Source organism: Lissotriton vulgaris, chromosome 6 (assembly GCF_964263255.1).
Source record: "Lissotriton vulgaris chromosome 6, aLisVul1.2, whole genome shotgun sequence".
In the NCBI taxonomy this organism is placed as follows: Eukaryota; Metazoa; Chordata; class Amphibia; order Caudata; family Salamandridae; genus Lissotriton; species Lissotriton vulgaris.
The window spans coordinates 1508852864-1508873440 of NC_141694.1; the positions used below are offsets into that span (position 1 = coordinate 1508852864).

The window sequence follows — 20577 nt, forward strand, 5'->3', positions numbered from 1 at the left end:
ATACATGATTACACTGTATATCATGAATCACTGTACTGCACCCATTACTTCATAATAACTATAGCATTATTGGTTATGCAGAACAGACAGCTTTGCGAAAGCTGCAATGCAAGCTTAAAGCATGTGAGAACACAGAGCGGCCATGTTGGCTGTATTGCGCATGAGCAAACACTTTCCCACCAGAACTGCGAGTACGTCACGTCACATGGGTATGACCGACACATGCCCAGACTAAATCCCCGCGTAGCAGCAACCATTTTGTAGTGCAAGCGAATTAGGATTAATAAACCCATAGGCAAGCGTCTCTTGGACATCCTGTATAATGAAAAATGTGCAAAATTAGTAAAACGAACATGTTGATTATTTTATTAACATTATTTGAGGTTCATGATACAAGCAAGTCGCTTAACGTGCGAATCCTTGCTCCATCAGAGGCAAAGATCGGATGACACTAAACATCTTTGTCTGCCTCCTATCTGGACATGAGCAAGAGCCTTTTTTCGGGAACCCCCCTTATTCTTTGAAGATTCTCCTGCAGTTGTTTATTCAGTACAGCTAGTTTGACTCCTGTCATTACTGGTGACAGCTGTTCCTCCTTTTTCTTTTCTCAGAGACCATCCACATTATCAAAGATAACCAGCTGAGAAATACACGTTTATCTGTGCCCCCTTGTCATGGACGTCGGTGATAATTAGATGATCGTTGTTGGTTGTTAATGTAACTGCAGTCCCGGTCATATAGAACATTGTAAATTATTCTGGCCACCAAGGTCCTCATCAGGGGTACAGAGTTCGACATTGATGGTGTAGTACTTATTGTGCACCTGGTCAGTAAAGCAGGATTTGTCATTGATGGGAGAGCCCTCGATGTTCAGGACGATGTTCTTTCTGCCCACAGCTAGAACCCCATCATTAGGAAAGAAACCCGCAGCTGCTCCCAATGCCAATGGGGTCCAAAAAAGCCTTTGCAGGAGGAAACTCTTAGGAAAGCCATTTGACACATTCAATGGCCAACCTACAATTGACATTCTGCATGCATAATTTAATCCCTAGTTCAAGTACAATCGCATGATGCCTAAAACTCACCACTGCTGTTGTTGTGCTTAGGAAGATGCTCTTTTATAAACAAAATGTAGCTGAGAGGAACACACACATACCAACATTAGTATTAATTGTACAACATTTGTGATCTGTTATTATTATTAATTCTAGTGTAACAATGAAGCACAGGAGAAATTAAGATTTCTTCTGTTCTATATCTGTCAGTGGCGGCTGGTGACATTTGAAAGTGGTGGGGCGTAAAATGATTGCCATACTGCACCGTAGCGAGCGAGCGTAGCGAGCGAGCCCGAACAGCCTAAGGAGGGTTCGGGGAAATTTTTGAAAAAACAGTGGACAAATGGTGCATTTTCAAGCAAATTTGAGAAAGCAGGAAGGTTAATAAAGCAATTGTGAAAGTGCAGTTATTACATTTATAAAGAGATATCCTATGACATAGGTAGCTGCTTATTCAAGCTTTCTTTCAACCCATAGTCCAGCAGGGTTTTGATACAAGACAGATAAGAGAAAAAGCAGTGTGGTCCTCGACCAGGAAGACCCTCGTATTTCGTTGGTAAGAAGTCAAAAGTTTGGTCAAATTGAAAACCTGAAATGCAATACGCAATCCAACAATTTGCAAGTACATCTCATTTATGTTCAACAAGCCATATGTTACCCATGATTGGAATTGTGAATCACCAAATAAACTGAGCCACTGCAATCAAATTCAACCAAATCTGTGGCTCAAGGTTACATATTGGCAGAAACAGTATAAAACAGAAACACAGTCTAAATAACTATAAAAGTGACACATAAATATTGACCATGCAACTCAAACTCAGAAATTCCAGATCCAATTCACTGCCAAAGCAGGCCTTCCACGTGTCATTTCATGTGGGCTAAGTGCAGTCTACAATGCATGGCTTGCCAAAGCAAGTTAACATTCCCTCATATTTAAAAATTCCTGTAGCAGACAACATTTTAAGTTACCCCAAAGCGGGACAAGGCTTTACATTCCAACATTCAATGGTCTGTTCCACTGTCTGATTATAGTAGAGATAACTGTATACATATGTTCATACCCATATCTGTCTTACTTCCTATGTCCCTCTTTTTCTCTCTCTAGCTCAACATACTCGTTATACCCCTCTCTCTTTCTGCCACACTCTCTCATTCTGGCTCTGCTTAACTCCATCTCTCTCTGGTTCACCCCCTCTCTCTCATTCTCTCTAACAATCCATCGCTTTTCTCTCCCACACACACACACACACACTCTCACTCTCTCCTCTCATTCTGGCTCTTCATCAATTTCTCTCTTGCTTTATTTATCAATCTATTCACTCTCTCTTATGTTATAAATTACATCTAGGTTAGTTCCATTACACACCAGGCATGACATTTTGGTTTACAGGTGCGTTCTGTGTCCCTTCTCTCTTTGCTTTCCATTGACTTTATCTCCAAGTCTCTGTTTTCTCTCTTTTTAAGCCTGTCGTTTTATCTCTATCTACATCCATACTTAGGTCTGTCTTTCTCTTCTTTGCACCCTCTTTCACTCTGTGTCTGTCTCTTGATTTCTCTCTACTGTCTCTAGCAATCTATTTGTTCTCAGTCCTCCGTAGTCACACTCTCTCTCTTGTCACTCGCTTCATATCCTTTATTCCTTCCTTCAGTTGGTCCTCCCTCCTTGAGGCTATCCGTCCGTTCGTCTATCTGCATTAACTAGCTAGTTTTTTATCTAACTATAGAAGACACCCCCCTCTTCGTCATCTCTCTGTAAATCTACCCATCTCTCCCATCCCCCTCCAGTCACAACCGCTGCCTCCCTTTTCTGGTGCTTTATTTGCAAGTCTGCTTTCAAGGCTTCTAGCCCGGTGTACCCCTATCTGCATGAACAGTTTTACTCAAAGGATGTGTAGCAAGGATGCAGGTTTCCTCACGACACCAAATCTTTCTATGCCTGCTCATAAATCCTTCTGTTCTGTGTGGGTTGCATGTTTGGGATGAATTATGAAGAGCGCAGCCCAATGCAGACATCAATAAACGTCACTGTCACCCATTTCTGTTATCAAAATGCAGCGCATGTGTCTGCTTGTCCCGCTGGGTAACGGCTGCAAGGGATGACTAGGTCTGTAGCAGAGCATCAACAGTTTGGACTCCAGGTCGCTGTCCCACTTGGGATCTGACCAGGCCCGGCCGACTCGATTCTCCCAAAGAGGATGTAAGAGGCCCCAAATACGGATTCTCAGCTGCCTATATCATAAATTCAACTTGAATGACTCACGGACTCAAGCACCGCAGACAACAGCACCGGGCACTTAACCCTCACTCCACGCACTTACTTTGTAGTGGCTGCCAGCAATACATTTGTATTGTTTCCTGCTGTCTGTGTTCTTGTCTCTCTCCCCTCTGCTCTTCCCTCCTTTATGTTCCCATCTCTCTGATTGTCACCTTTCACTGGCCTCTCCTCCCTGCTCTCTGACGGCCTCTCCTCGCTCATCGGCGCAGATCCTCTACCTCAGAAGCAGGCTCTGGAGAGAGCTGGCCCGGGCTGAGGTATGGTCAGACCAGCTCCTGACCCTATGTGAGCACTGATTAATTACTGCACGGGCTGTGCATGATTATTTCATGCAGTCTAAGAGATTGTTACAGCAAATCACAGATAAAGGACACATCAGACAGCATGTACCCGCAAGCACACTTCAAGTGCACTTCAATCCCGGCCGTAGCAGCCAGTGACCGCTGCAGTCAAGAGTATCAACCGCTGTGCTGCACTGCAATAACCGTGTATATGCACAATGTCACAGTGCGCACAGTAAACTACGTTCAACATTCTGCGGGTGCATAACATGCAGCCATACTGCACCTTTTCTTTGCATACATCTCCGGTCCAAGTGGCCCCACAAACTCACAGCTAAAGGCAGTCAATCTGCTCTGTACACATTATACATCTACACAGTGCAGGCGCCATGCCCATAGAGAACTACAGTGTATTTGCCCCGCACCATACACTGCTGCACTGCAGTACAGCCACCCTGCCCACCTACAATGCAATTGCACAACATGAAGCAATGCAGCACAACAAAACTGGGCAGCACAACATGAGAAGGTGCAGCACAACAAGAGCCAGGGAAGTGCAATAGGGGAAGGGCAGTCCAACAGGCAGGACAGATTAGTAAGAGACAGGGAAGTGCAAAAACAGGGCAGATCAACAAGATGGGTGACAGTCTAACAACCAGTGCGGAGATGCAAGATGCAGAGCAGTGTAAGAGGCAGGACAGCGTAACAACAGACATGGCAGTACAACAGACAGATTAGCACAACAACAGACAGGGAAGTGCAGCAGGCAGGGCAGTGCAACAAACAGGGTAATGCAGGGCACATGAGGAGACAGATGAGCAGAACCAGAGAGCAGGCAGTGCAATAGCCAGTGCAACGCAAGACCTCACAGGGAAGGGTAATGCAAAGGCAGAGTAACATGAAGGGCTGTGCGCAATAACACAGTGCAGCAGAAACACAGAGGCCAGCGCAACAGACTAGATATTGCAACAGACATGACACCACAACAACGCATGTGGCAGCGCAGCAACTGACAGTTCAGGGTAACAACCAGGGGGCGCAACAATATATAGGGCAGTGCAACATACAGTGTGGCAAAATAAACGAGAGGTCAATGCCACAGAAACACAAGAAACAGGTCAGCGCAAGAGTAAGGGGAGTGCAAACAGAGTCAGGGCTGTCTAAACAAAGACAGCACACTGCAACAACCAGATCATTACAACAAAATGCAGGCTAGTGCAACAGACACGGCAGCACAACCACGGGCAGGGCATGCCAACAGACGGGAGAACACAACAACAGATAGGGATAACAGCAATGATTCATCCCTTCTGAAATTTTGTAAGCTACCAAACACATTGCATTTTACATCATAAGCCTTTTCCATCACCTTTTTAGTAGCTGTGCTTTTTCCCTTTACAGCTTCAAGAAACCTTTTCAGGGGGGAGTAAATTGTGCTTCATAAAATCCCCCAAAGAGCATAACAGGGAGTAGTCTGATACAGGACAGCTCTATCTATATTACCAATGTAAAGCTGCCGTGTGCTCTGTGTTGAGAGGTGTTTACAATAGGACAGGGTCATTTTACACTGCTTCTATTATTACGAGTGTATTTCAGAAAGTAGACCATTAAAATGTCACGGAGAGGACTACTATTCCTATCAGCTGGAATCCAAGCCCTAGAATTCCGCTCTGTCAGTCCCACGTATACTCTGCTGCTCAACCCAGCCCTCAGAAGCGGCCAGCTGATGTTGTGTGCTGGTGTGCAACCGTATTTACACACCAAATATTATGATCAAGGCTTGCCTGCAAGTAAATGCTAGCTACAGTTTACAACCCCTTATGGTTGAAGGGATCTATCATAATCTTCGGGATTCCAGCCACAAACAAATGCAGTCCTGCCAAGCATCACGCATCGGGCGTTAGACTAACACATTTCAGTGTGGTGCTCCGCAACACCACACTGAAAAGCATTGTCACGCATATGTATAGTGCCTCAGCCACCTCACCGAAGCACTGCCTAAACGATATCATCGAGAGCATGGCATCTGCCGCACCACCCGAGACTGCACGTGCTGTTTCTGGTGCAGGTTTAGTTCTTGCAGCTGAGTTATGACTGTTGACAGGCTCACTGCACTGTGCAACAATGTTTAAATTGTGAATATTTTCCGTTGCGCGGCTCACAGCCTGACGTCACGGTAGTGCCCAGTGATTATATCAATCTGGCGCCCTGGGGGACGTCACGTCCTGCTAAGGAAGGCGGGGAGTTTGTTTTGGGAAGAATGGTTCGGGAGGCTACTGGTTTGTGGGCACCATTGCAATCATGTCCCTCGCAGCACTGCCTACTCCTCGCACCTGCACAGTGCGGGCCGTCGTAGCGTCTAAAATCTTGTGAGCCCGCATTATATGCTATAATTCATTACCGAACTCACGTTATGGAGTCGGTAACCGGCAGTTGCAGCGGCCGCCCGAGGACAATGTCACCGGACAGCAGCAGACTCTTAGAACAGCCGGCTAGACTCTGAGAACACTGGACTAAGGAGACCGGAGGCAAATGATTCGTAAGTACCAGCCCACCCGAGTTTTGATTAACACCATGCGGCTGCAGTGCCGAGAAAACTTTAAAAGTTTCAGTTACAGTTATTTCCCAATCCCGGTATAGGAAATATAGGGGCATATTATCAAGGGGGTTTATCTCCGCTTTTTTGGCTTTAAAAGCCAAGAAAGCGGAGATAAAATTATCTCCCTATTACCTAGCTGTCGCTAACACCAGTTAGCGACAGCTAGTAGGAGATAGCGACCATCTTGGGCCCCGCTTTGCATGTCAGTGATATTTATCACTATTGACATGCAAAGTGGGCGTGCCAAGATGTTAGCGACTGGAAACAGTCGCTAACATCGCTATCTCCTATTACCAACTTTTGGAGATATTCGCGCTACGCACGAATATCTCCAAAAGCTAACACCTGCCCCTGAGCAGTTCTTAGCCATGTTATCCAATGGTAGGTGGATAACATGGCTAAGAGCATTAGCTCGGTAATGCATGAATATCGCTGACTTTTCAGCGATATTCATGCATTTCAGCCGATTTTTATCGCTTAGGAGATAAACCGTGATAATAGCAAGATTCCTAAGCGATAAAAATCGCCGCTAAACCAACATAGCGATAATTATCGCTAGTTGTTGGTAATATGCCCCATAGTTTCTGTGTTTTGACAACACATACCTCTGATATTCTTTGCTATTATACAGTGCGAACCTGAACGAAGAGCTTTAAAGTAGCACCAGTCACGAGGCTCAGTTTTTAGGCCTGGGCACGTTGGGTGATTTGGCCAGAATAACTGAATGGTGTGCAGGTTCACCTTCATGGCTGAGCGCACATTCTACCACAGACTGGGTCATGCCAAGGCTTGAAGATTCGGAAAAGTTAGGGAGCTTGCTCTGGGCTGATTATTAGAGTTGCGAAGCTGCGCAGCTACAGGTAAACAAAAAGATGAAATATGTCAATAAGACGGTTTTGGAGGAGCAGTACTGAAGTTTTTTTACCAATGTGCTTGTTATCGTGTTACACATAACGTTTAAAGTCGGTATTTTGCATGGTTTATAAGGCTTCCATCAGCCCGAGTTTCTGTTGCACTTAACTTGCTAAGCATTTGAGGTGCGTAAAATTTACATAGATAAGATCCTCCTCAGGCCGGAGACTCCCGATTTTTGAAGCCCAAAATGGCATCATTGTACTAGTTGTCTCCCGCCTAAAATTCCTCTGCTTCAATATGGGAGAGCTGGCTCACAGGTATGTGTACACAGTTAGAGATAATCCTGTGTGTGTATTGTGATACACAGGATGTCAAGTGTGCAAGTGCACATTCAGAGGCAGGTTTCGTGGTAATCTCACATGTGCGGCAATGGCAGGAGTAAGTGCACATTCCTCGATAATCTCACCTGTGTAGAGGTCAATGAACAGATTTTTGTCTGTGAGTGCATATAAATTCACAGATGTATATTTATTGCGTTGCAGGTGAATGAGTGCAGATAATGAGTGCTGGCAGTGAGTCCGCTGCTGCAGGTACCATGTCAGTAGAGTTGACTGAAAGTGACTCCTCTGCGAGTTCACTTTAGTTTTCACCATATCGTACTTCGCCCCTTCGGCTAGCTAACAGTAAAATGCTGCTCCCTGAGTGACACCAGTTTGCTGCCTGTCCTCATGGCGACCATTGATTAACTGTTTTACAGTCATATCTGCTGAGGCTGGATCTTTATGTTCCCCCTCATCCTTCTTTGCTTGATTTTGCTCGTGAGAAAGTGTCCCTCATAGTTGTTGAAATGTCACTCATAAATACAATGAAATTATGAAAATGTCACACATAGCAAACTGAAACCTTGGCAGCTATGCTAATACCTGACAGGAGGGCACGAACGAACACAGTTAAAAACTGCTAATCACTAATAGCTTGCTGAGAAATAAAACCGGCGCAAGCATTTTACACACTTGACTTTATTCTGGAAATATGTAACTTTAACTTTGACTTACCGGAGGTTCAAGCAAGGATTCATGGCGCAGCTTCTTTCTGTTTACTTTAGCCCGCCCTTGTCTGATTGGTCACAGGGCCCTTGTCTGATTGGTCACAGGGCAGGGTAGGGTGGGGGTGACAGCGAGGCTTGGTGAAGTATGATTGACGTGTAGCCCTGGCCTCTGCAGAGCTGAAGCAGACAGCGCCCAGGGCTAACTCTATTGGCGGGGGAGGTCCTTCAGCACGGCATACAATGGGTTTGCCGAGCTGGTGACGTCACGAGCCTCAGGGCTTTGAGCTCATCAGCCCGGCTGCTGGCGCATGCTCAGAGTGCATGATTTATGGCACCCGTAAACATTACTTGCGACCTCTGCCTCATCATCATGCCTGAAGTAAATGTCCGTGTAGCAAACAGCCTGAGGCAGTTTACTCGAAAAAATTATTGCTTTACTTTCTTTCAGTTGATGAATAAAAAAGCACAACTAGGGGGCAGAAAAAGGACGAGGGCGTAGCCCCTCCGCCCATATATAAGAACCGCCACTGATATCTGTTGATTTTTGTATCCAAATAGACCAGGCAATTGACATGTCTTTTCAATGCATGTTGTTTTATTATATCATTTGTATAACTGTACTGCGAACTCAAATGTATGTTAGCGCACAATACAAACCCAAGCGTTAGCCAGCTGTATCGTGCTTCTCTTTTATGTTGTTCTTCTTTGTTTCTAATGCAGCTAGTTCGAGCGGTTTTGTTTACACATTTGAAGTACCCGGTGCATTAAGTCATTATTTCTGATGCGAAATAATAAAGCTCCCTGAAGACTGAATTCGAGCCTCAAATACTGCACTAATTCAAGGCTCCATGTAACACCTTTAGCTTGGGCCTCGATTACACATTTTCTCCTGTAGTGTGAATATACGGTTGCAACAAAGAGTTTCTGCACACACTATGATAGTGTCATGCTACAAAGGAACTATTAATGGAATACTTACTGTGCATAATGACTAAACTAACTTTGAAATTGGCCGAAAAATATCGCCTAAGATGTCCATGGCCTGAGTTGAAGCAGGCTGTTCCCATCTTGCGTGTTTAGCTGTTGCTCTTAACAAATTAAATGTGTATTTTGCTTTTCTTATCTACATATAAAAAGCACACTTGTGCAATAGATCTGCACTCCCCTAGTCTAAGTCCGCATTTGAGATATTTTTATTTAGCATTCTGCCCAGACTAGGGAAGTGTAGCACATTTGTGTCATATAGTCTATGTGGAGATGGCCAATGAAGACATTGAATGGTGGATGACGGTGGAGAACATCTACTTTGACATGTTTCATATCCATTCCAAACTAAGTTCGAGGTACAGTATATACTAAAGACTTCCATGTGCTAAACCAATCGAGTTCAGCCTTGGAACGGTTGGGACACAGACAAGGGGTCAGAGCGATGGCTCTTGATTTGTTGGTTCTTCCGGGTTGTGATGTTTGCATGAAGGGATGCTGTTAGTTTCAATGAGTGACCAGAACCTGAGCCAAGGAGAGATGAGCAAAAACTTTGAAATCTGACAGCCTACCAGTCACATGCTATTATGACCTGTTCCATGAGCTAGATAGTCACGCACGTGCTACCATTCCTCATGCCATAGGAAGGATTCTGATTGCCTCGCCATCTTTTGGTTCCCTCCGTATCTAGGCAGCATTCACTCACGGTTTTGTATAACAAGCATTAGATTCACTGGATTTAAGAGAACCTGCATAACTGAACACACTGTATGAGTGTGACCGTACCTCAGATTGTTCGTTATATTCACAAATCATTCTACTTCCCTATTTATCAGGTTATTATTGTGTGGATGTGGAAGATGAATAACATTAGGATGCTTTGATAAACACACCCCACCCCTCGAGTTAGGGAAATAAGAAATTCGATTAAAGCTAGTCCCATACAGGGAGGTAAGGGACCAAACCTTTCCTAATCTCCACTGGCTTATTTCTTGGCTCACTCTCATTACAGTGCCCCAAACAGATCTAGTAAAGGTTCATAACGTGGACGTTTCTATAAAGTTGATAGATCTGCACATGCTGCCTTCCTTCTTGATCCACTTCTAGGACTACTCTCGGCCATCAGAGAAGAGCTCAAATAAAGAAAAGAAAAAAAACAACAACAACCAGATAAAGAGACTGCCACCTGGCAGTCTATGTGCACAACTGTCAAAATAAATTCCATCAATTCAGCAGCTGAAATGCAAGAAACCCATTTCCTGTACTTCAGTCACTCCACACCTTCGGTGGTGTGGGGGATGCATTTTCAACTGTCTCAGTCCGTAATCAAGCCTCTCTCATGGGTCAAGGACTGTGGCACTGTAATCAGCAGGGAATACATGTAGCAGATGATTTCTCACCCTTGGTCTTTACCTAGCATGTTCTTTGGTTGCCGCTCACTGCTACCCAGTCAGTGCCTATTGCAAGTGCATACCACCTGCATGCTGCATAGGCCTGCAAGTGAGCTGCGGTCACTTGCCTCCTGTTGGCGCTACTTCAGATCATCAAGAAGTTCCAAGTCCTCAACTTATGAATGGCTGGCAACCAGAGTAATTTCTACTGAATAGCGAAAGCAAGGCCCTGGCAAACACATACATTTTTGGATACCCTTATACAAGTATAGTAGATTCTGTTCAGATAATGTATTGCATTTGTAACCCGGCAGAGGTTAACCCAGTATTTTGAATCCATGTTAACATGTCTTGCCTTATTTAAAAAATTTAAAAAGTTCATAAAATCAATTTTGTTAGTAATTTGTGTTTTTATGAGCTTGCTTTAGGCAGGGTATTTAAAAAAACACACAATTTGACCTGATTGTCCCTCTCAACAGCTTCAACAAACAGACACCTGACTCTGAAACCTCTCCCTCCTGGTGCAACCCCAGCCAGCCCACCATCTCTTCCTGGATCCCAGTCATCACTGAAGGTACCGCTTCGGCCATGAAAGGCATTCACTCAGGAGGCCCCAGGGACCCCTGCCCACCGCACATCTTCCACAGAGCCATCGCACCGCAACTACGATGCAACATCAACGCCACCTTCGACACCGGCACATTCCCCGATGACTGGAAATGCGCAGAAGTCAAGCCCCTACTCAAGAAGCCCTTAGCAGATCCTACGGACCTCAAGAACTACCGACCCATTTCCCTCCTCCATTCTCGACCCCTCCCAATCCAGATTCCACAGCAACCACAGCACAGAGACCATTCTACTCACCACTACAGACGACATCCGCACCCTCCTCGACCAAGGCCACACCGCGGCCTTGATCCTACTCGACCTCTCTGCAGCCTTCAACACCGTCTCCCACCGCACACTCGCCACCAGACTCCACGACGCCGGTATACAGGAACCACCCTCGACTGGCTCCACTCCTTCCTTACTGGCAGAACCCAAAGAATCAGACTACCAACCTTCCTCTCTGAACTCACAGAGATCAACTACGGAGTACCCCAAGGATAATCACTCAGCCCTACGCTCTTCAACATCTACATAGCCTTCCTCGCCGCCATTGTCAGACAGCACGGATTCAGCATAGTATCCTGCGCCGACAACACCCAGCTCATCCTCTCCCTCACCAAGGACCCCATCACCACCAGACTCTGCTTCCAGGAAGAGATGAAGAACATCGCATCCTGGATGAGCAGCAGCTGCCTGAAGCTCAACTCTGAGAAGACTGTGGTTCTCGTCCTCGGACCCTCCCCCTCTGCATGGAGCAACACCTGGTGGGCCACCACTCTCGGCAGCCCCTTTACCCCCACAGACTATGCCCAGAACCTCGGCATTGTACTAGACTCCTCCCTCTCCATGACCCGACAGAGCAACACCGTCGCCTCTAACTGTTCCAACACCCTCCACACCCTTCGGAAGACCTTCAAGTGGATCCAGCCCGAATCAAGAAAGACAGTCACCCATGCACTCATAACTAGCAGACTGGACTATGGAAACGCCCTCTACGCCGGGATCAACAAGTCTCTGCTCCGGAAACTCCAGACCATACAGAACACCACAGCCAGACTCGTCCTCTGCATCCCTCGATACAAACACATCACCCTACACCTGCAAAACTTCCACTGGCTCCCTGTCAAAGAGCGAGTTACTTTCAAGATTCTCACCCACACCTACAAATGCCTCCACAACACCGGATCCCAATATCTCAACGAAAGAATCACCTTCCATGTACCCAAGAGAAACCTCTGATCCGCCGACCTCGCTCTCGCCGAACCGCCGCGCATCCGCAGAGCAAGACTGGGTGGTAGAAACTTCTCCTACATCGCAGCTCAGACCTGGAATGATCTCTCAATCAACATCAGACGCACCCCCACTCTGCACATCTTCAGGCAGACCCTCAACACCTGGCTCTTTGATTGACCGGAGCTGCTCCCCCCCCAAGTGCTTTGAGACCCTAACGGGTGAGTAGCGCATTTCAAAATTCCCTGATTGATTGATTTTTCCTCACTACTAGCATACCACTATGTGTGCATGTGCGCGCTATAAGAATAAATCAAATCAAAATAATTACATTGTTAGTCATACAATGTCCTAACGCCTCTTGTTGGACATCCCTCAACCTCACTGTGTCATAGAACTTGGATAGATGGTGTCTGAAACTGAGTACATGTACAAATATTGGATTGTCTTTGCCAAAATAATGGATTGTCTTTGCTTACTCAATTCACCATAAGGAACTCAATTATATACGTATGCTGAACCTACTTGACTGTTAATGTATTGATCTCTTATTCCTCTCACGCCTTGTTTGTTCAACAAGGCAAAGGCATGAGAGACCTATGAGTCATATGTTTCCCTGAGGCATGAATATCACAGAGGTGTTATGTTTAGGTCACAGGATTTATCCAATTTTGCACGTGCAGCAAATTCTGCATAATTAAGCATTTCTTCCATTTCCTACATAATCTATCATCAGTCTCATCTATTGCTTTCAGCAAATTTACATTGGTAGCTAGCTCAGATGCATCAAAAGTTAGAAAACATGTATGTGCTAAGATAATGGCTTTCAGAAGCTACATTTTCATGAGCACTCAAGAGAACATTTCTATTGCATTCATTCTAGGGCTTTGGCGAGGGAGCAGCATTTTCCTCTATTCATATTTAGCCTCTGTATAGAGTGATACATACCACTATTCCTGGTTTCCAAGATTACTGTGGAGAACTCTTCTCTTGGCCATCCACTCATTTATACTTATGTTAAGAAAGGTTTAGAGACTTTTAAATTAGGTTAGGGAAATTTTAATTCTCATCTTGAAAGTGAGTATAAGCAAACGTCATCTCTGTATTTCCATCTAAGATCAAATAAACAGCACAAGAAAAAACAAATCAGATGCATGAATACATTCCTGACTAAGTAAATACTTTTATATATAGCCATTATTCGTTTTCTCTGATTTGTTTCACTTTCTACCCTTTGGAAGTTCTGCTCACTATTGAAGCAAACTAATTTCCATCAGTGTTTTAAAGCAACCGTTTTGGCAGTCAGAATCCTTATTTAAGGTTTGATTTAAAGACCCACACCTAAAAAATATTTGAATGGTATATGCTCACACATGGTTAGACTGTGGTCCTTAGCAGACTTATAACTAGAACGTGAATATATCCTGTACTGATCTTCATGAGATCGATTTTTAAAACCCAGATGGTGTGATCGAGAGAGTTGGAACATGTTTTGCAAGATTACTTCATATGATGGTGATGAATACTATTTTAGTATGTTACCTGCTTTATGTGTATCATTTTCTTTAAACAAAAACTAGATTTCTAATTTGCAGAGCATTCAGATCTGTTTTACATAGATACCTAATCAATAAACTTGACAGTAGCTAAATAGTGCAGCAAAGCATGATTCTTAGATTGCTTTTAATCGAATATTTCCTCTGCAATTAGCCTCTTTGAAATTCAGCAAACTCAACTGCATAGTTTGGTCCTGCATGGCTGAATAATTGTAATGTCCTTAAGTATGTTTTTTCAGAAGTGTTGTGAGATTATCTCTTCAGGTATGGTTTATCCTAATCAGTTTTGAAGATAATGTTTGAAATTAAGCATGGCAAATGTGTGGATCAACTCTCCAACAGAGGTGGCAGGAGCAACAGCAGTAAATGATTGAACGATGCTCCTAGTGTAAGACCAACACTGACCCTTGTCTCGTTAAACTAACACTCTTGTAGCAAGCAGTAAAAGGGGAACATTTGATGGACCTGCAGTCCACATCTATTATTGCTATTTATGTTTCTGTGTGCTTTTATCTTTTTTAGGTACTTACGAAGGACCTTGAGAGCCAGGCATCTCAATTGGTGGAGCAGGAAGGACTCCCAAAAGATGAGGCTCCTATCATATACGTTCCACATATACATGCAAGGTATTTGAAATGGCCTGGGTGCCCTATCAGGTTCATGATAGCTGCGTTAAACACTGTGCCAATCGTTTCTTGGTTTATTACATGCCTTTTAGGGATTTTCTGTTTAGTTTATCATACTAATTTAACTCTGTATATCATGGAATAGTACAGAGAAATCAAGGCTAAAATACAAACCCAAATCTAAGATAATCCATTGCATCCTTCTGTCCTTACCAACTGACCCTTGCATTTTTTTTCTTGTGCACCTCTGAGTCGTTAGTCAACTCCTATTCCTTAATTAAAACATTCGAGTGGGGGCTTGGAGTAGGAGGGACTCCAAGTGCAAAATACTTTAGTTATGGCTGTCTCCTCTAGTGTAGAACCAGTTTGTCTTTACTTTTCTTGTTTTGATAAATGTGACTTCTACTTCTTCTAGCTTGGGTGAAACTGGATCCTATTGATCAATGTAAAATTTCCTAGCTATCCTGAAGAAATGTTTCGCTTCTATTAGGCACATGGGGGGCAGGGTATGCATTATTCAGTCTTCTTTAATTACTTAGTAGCCTAAAACACCATAACAACCACAAAAAAAGTGTTAGAAATACATTTTCCATGAGTCTAAAAAAGAACATCCAATCTTCCAATCATAACACAGTCAATTTTATATAAGCATTCCTAAGAAAACAGCACTTTCTCTTTCTTTGTGCAAAGACTTCACTTGTAGCGCCTCCATGTACTGTCATATAAAATCTTGCCTTTCTTCCAATCCTGTGACGAAAATGAAACTTAGACCTGTAACCTGACACTACATTGTTAAGAAGTCACTGGAAGGACAAGGAAAGTCAAGAAGTCTTTATTCACGTCTCCACTCTCCGGCTTACAAACGCCCTCCGAAGACAAGCCTCACAGGTTTTTCTCTTGTCAAGCCTGCTTCAGCTTCAGCCAAACAGCTGGAATGCACCACAAATGGAGGAGAAGGGGGAAGGGAAATACCATAAGAAATATCAATAACCGTGCTACGACAACTTGATACAATAATAAAGATATTAAATAAGATAACATATGAATTACACAAACCATCCCCCCCCCCCCCCCCCCCCCCCCCAGGTAAACAAAAAAACAGGGAAAAGTAATTACTTTCGCATGTGATAGTCATCATGCCACTTTGGTGTGGACCTAAGCCGTTTGTACCTGGTGTCCTTGGTGGGGAATGGGATCCTTGGTGTACCCCTTGGGAGAAATGTCGACAGTAACTAAATTCTCCTTGAATTTTGTGGTCATGGATTTGTAATCCAAGAAATTATTTAAAGTAAAAGGGAAGCACGAATCGGCAAACATTTCAATGGGCTTACCATCTAACATTATGTCACATTCAGGGTAATTCATTTTAATGCATGTTTGAATATCCATAATTTGAAGTATTAATTTCTTGACCGATGAGGATCTTCCATCTTGGCTTTCATTATTGACTCCATCAATTTTCTTACAGTTGTTCCTGTATACGCTTGCTAGGTAACCTTTCTTAATGCATTTCCTGCAGACAGCTGATCTAGCCTGGCAATTAGGGTTGTTAACTAAGTGATTGCTCCTACCACAATGGTAGCGTTTCAGCTTATTTCCTTCCAGCTCCCCCGATTGGTGTATACTTGTTTGTTATTTTTTAACCCTGCACACAGTAGTTTCCGGTTCCCGTTCCTGGTCTTTGTCGAGAATCTCTGAAATGTGCTCATTAACTGTGGGTGTTTTAATTTCCGTCAGGCATAGGGCTGTGTGCTCAATGGATTTGGCTATTTCGATTGCATCTTGAAGATTGGGTTGTTTTTGCAGACGTTTTTCATGTATTTTGGTGGTTTTAGTGCAACACACTAATTGGTCTGTTATGAGTGACTCATTTAATTCCGCAAACTCACCTAACCTACTTAACCCTAAAAGTACAGCTACATAATTAGTTACACTTTCATGTTTGCCCTGGGACTGACTGAAGAATTTATGACGTTCAAGTACAACATTTATTTTATCACCGAAGCGATTTTACAACTTGAACAAAGTGATTTTGTACTCATCTACTGCATTCTCAATATCTTCCCCATCTCGTTCAATACGTGGAAACATAGGGTCAGGTAAAGTCTCAAATATCCCATGTGTCCCAAAATTATGCAATAAAATATGCCTTTTCCTGACAGCACTACATTTTCTCCCCCAATAGCAATCAAATACGATTCAGATATTTTTATCCATTCTTTACAAAGCATCACAGGCTCCCCTAAGTTGTTTATGAATGGGGCAGGTTGGAGCCTGCTTGCCTCTGCCATGGCAAAAATAAAGGGAACAAGGGGAAAAGAGAAACACTAGAATGTGTAGATAAGAAAATATCAGGAGATAACAAGTCCAGAGTACAAGAGATCCTAGAAGAAGAGGTAACACTTCTAAATTTGGTATACAGGTCACAGCTACTCCTTAGATAACTGGATTGACCCCCCACACGCAATATTCCTGAAAGCATATGCAATATTCATGAAAGGGGTCCCAATAAAAGGTAAATAAATTATGCAGATATAGTCTTTGATGTTCAGACTGAATGCAGGACATGCACCAGAAATGCCACAAGATGAGTAAGTGTGCGAGTCATTGAACGTAGGAGAAGCACCAGAAATGGCACTGGTTGAGAAAGTGTGCGAGTCACTGGACGTAGGACCCATACCAGAAAAGCCAAGGGTTGATAAAGTGTGCGAGTCACTGAACGTAGGATACGCACCAGAAATTCCACAGGTAGAGTAAGTGTGCGAGTCACTGATGATTGACGCACAAAGGTGTACTCAGCCAGGAAAGAAGCTTATTAAGGAAGGCTTCCAGATAACAAGATTCGCTCAAGGAGGGTGGACTCCGACTGTGCCTTCGTTGTGGTGGTAAGATCTTGCTGAAGCTCTGGTGTGGCAGTGGAATTATTGGATCTGTTATTTACTGGGGGATGGTAATTGGCTAGCCTGTCCATACTCCATTTTTGCCCATTGTCCATGACCGCAACATTGTGTTTGATTTCAGCTATCCACATAGGTCTAAAGAATTTAGAGGCACAGTGGGACCTTTCTTTGGGTTTTATGACATGCACACAGTCACTGGAAGTACAAGGTAAATCAAGAAGTCTTTATTCACGTCTCTGCTCTCTGCCTCACAAACGCCCTCACAGGTTTTTCACTTGTCAACATTCTAAAGCCAGCTTCAGCCAAATGGCTGGAATGCACCATGTATGGAGGAGAAGGGGGAAGGGAAATACCACGAGGAATATCGATAACCGCTCTACGACAACTTAATACAATACTAAAGATATTAAATAGGAAAATATATGAATTGCAACATGCATTATTCTTCATATTTAAGATTTGAGACGACAAACCACATCTTTAACTGTACAATTTTTGAAAATGTAATTAAAAGAAAGATATTTAAACTGACCAGTGGATGAAAAAAAATTCTGCAACTTGGGAGTGTGAGGGTGGAGGAGCTATAGAGAAATCTATCCAAACCAAGGTGAAATAATCCTTTCTGTTGTGTCCTTAATAGAATTTAAACTTTCCTGCATGATAGGTAGGCAATTCTAAATTCTTTGACCGGAACTGGAGAATTAAGATTATGCCAGTTCTTAGATACTAACTGCCAAATAAGCCATACCCATCACTGGCTTGAAATACGCCTTCGTAAAGGTTCCAACAAGGGACCTCCATTGGGTGTACGCACAAAACGAACAGGTTGGTAAATCAGATTGTAGGCTCACAAGAAACCAACCACTCTTTTGGATGTAGAGGGCTTATACACTCAAAATCAATCTTGCTCCTAGCAAAGCATACTTAACCTTGCCCAAACAGATGTCATTTAGCGTGAGTAAAAGCACAAATAACAGTCTGAAAAATAAAAGGGTACGGAACGGTTTTACAGAGTCCAGCTGGTGCAAACCAGCTGCTGCTTCAATCTTTTTCTCGAGACTCACTAGTTCCTGGAACCATACAGGGTGGGGGTTAAAGCAGCAGCACCCTGCTTGGCCGACACTGCCCTCTAGCGAGGAAATTTACGATTGTGCTTTGTAGTTCCTGTGACATCACTAACCTCTAATGGGCTGCGGCCACTTCTCAGTGCTCAGTCCATTTTGTTGACACTTTGTGTGACACCGAGAACAGTTAATGGGGGGAAAACCCTACGAATCAAGCCAAATCCTCCAGCCCCAGCAGACAGGCCCTCAGACTGCAGTGAAAGCTGCCAGCAAAATACTGGTTAAGCATGACTTAAACCACTTCACAGTAAACCACCTGAATGGAGTAAATTCCCCTACAGAGCTGTCTGTCAACAATCAGCATACATGTTCCAAAGAGAAGAGAACCCTATTTGGATGCTGTGCAGCAAAGAAAGTGGAGTGCTCTTTTCTTGGGGACCTTCATATAGGACTGACTGCTTGATGAATGGAAGGTTGGGTATTCTTTTTCAGGCTCATGGGAAATGTACTCCCTATCAGTTTTTTTCGTTATTGTTATGGTGTTTTGGGATACATAGAAAATAAAGAAGATAGAGTAATGCATAACCTCTGATACTGTCATAGAGTCACTGAGATGCATCAAGTTAAGCTGAGGTGCCAGCTTTTTATTACACTACTCAACTATATGTTTGTTGATCCAAGAACAGGATCTAAAGACGTCTTAGTTTTTCTTCATTTTCATTAACTTGACTCGCCAGTATTGTTAAATACAGATAGTAATAGTCCTATTTTCCACTCTATTCAGTGTAATCTATAAGTAAGCAAGTGGTACAGGCAGGGAGGTTCCTGCACACATTTATTATAATCGCAGAGAGGTTTCAGAATGTAGGGTTGGTTATCTGCTGAAGTAGTGTAAAGTTGAAGTCTTGCAAAAGAAAATAACTGTGTTTTATTTGAAGAGGATTAGTAGACTTGATTTAGGAGTATCCATAAATATAGGCCATGTATAATAAAATGGGTCTCTAGTTCGGGTTAATTTGGATTGACAAAATTAAGCCAAAGAAAATTTCACTGTGCAAATAGTAAAGGTGTGCAAAAAACATGATCCAGTGTTTCTGTCTAACATTATGCTGTAAGGAAAATTCAGACACGAAAAGCAACTTGGAAAATATTTTATTTCTGCTGAATACCTCTGACTGCAGATTTTTCAAGTGTATAATATACTCAGGTGCCAGACTGGATACAGAAACCCTTCAGGGCAGTGCTCCCTTGTGCTGGCAGGTGGCGCTGCCAGGTCCACAGTGACTCAGTTCCTGCCCGGAAATGAAGGGTATGGAGCTGCTTATCGGAACCACCCTTGCCCGCTGATGTAGTTCCTTTGTTTCTGCGCCTTTGAATGTGGATCTGGAGCTCCACTACCCTTTTTTGCTCATCCAATTGATGAGTTTTTACTACAAAACAATTAGAAAACCAATGTGCAAGGCAACAGCATCCCTACCCAAAATTAAAGGATTTAGACCTTGTAATGATTGTTGATAACAAATGTCGGTGACTGATCTGCACCTTGAGTCTTGAGTTATTTATATTGAGACCGCTCCAAGTCGTGTGAGGAATGCACCCTCTTGAATCCAAGGGTTAGCCATGACCGTAGGGGAAAGCAGTATATCTCCAAATAACAGAAGAACCCACACAAAATCCCACTCAAGGTTAAGAGCACAGACTCGTTTGTGTCCTTAAGCCCTCTCCTCTAAATGATCATTGTTGCTGTTGTAGTCTTCTGGTAAGTCAAACTCTAAATCGGAAGGGAAGCACAAGAAAACTAAGTGGAACATGTCCTTATCATGCCACTCTATCCTCAGAGAAGTTGAGATGGCATCAAGGTGCCACAGAAACAGATTCTGCAATTGATCCTGATGCAGCTTGAGGTCCCTGGGTCGGCGGTGCCACTGCAGCCGATCAAGGCCTTAATGGAGGCCATTTTAAGCATCTTTGGCTCTCTTCCGGTTTCCTCTGGTGTGCCTTCTGGCCCAAAGAATCTGCAGGGGAGGCCAGTGACTTGCTGCCAGCGATCCATCCTTGCCCCTGTCTGTTCCTCTCAAACCCACCTTGGGTGCCTCACCAA

General features: G+C 43.6%; 1 protein-coding gene across 1 annotated transcript in view; it reads left to right on the forward strand.

Moving 5' to 3' along the window:
- Window positions 1-20577, forward strand: part of MCM8 (minichromosome maintenance 8 homologous recombination repair factor) — a 334641-nt gene that overhangs the window by 90292 nt on the left and 223772 nt on the right. Inside the window, exon 6 of the mRNA XM_086927685.1 lies at window positions 14409-14512. Coding sequence (XP_086783811.1) covers window positions 14409-14512 — 104 coding nt within the window. The remainder of the gene's footprint in view (window positions 1-14408; window positions 14513-20577) is intronic.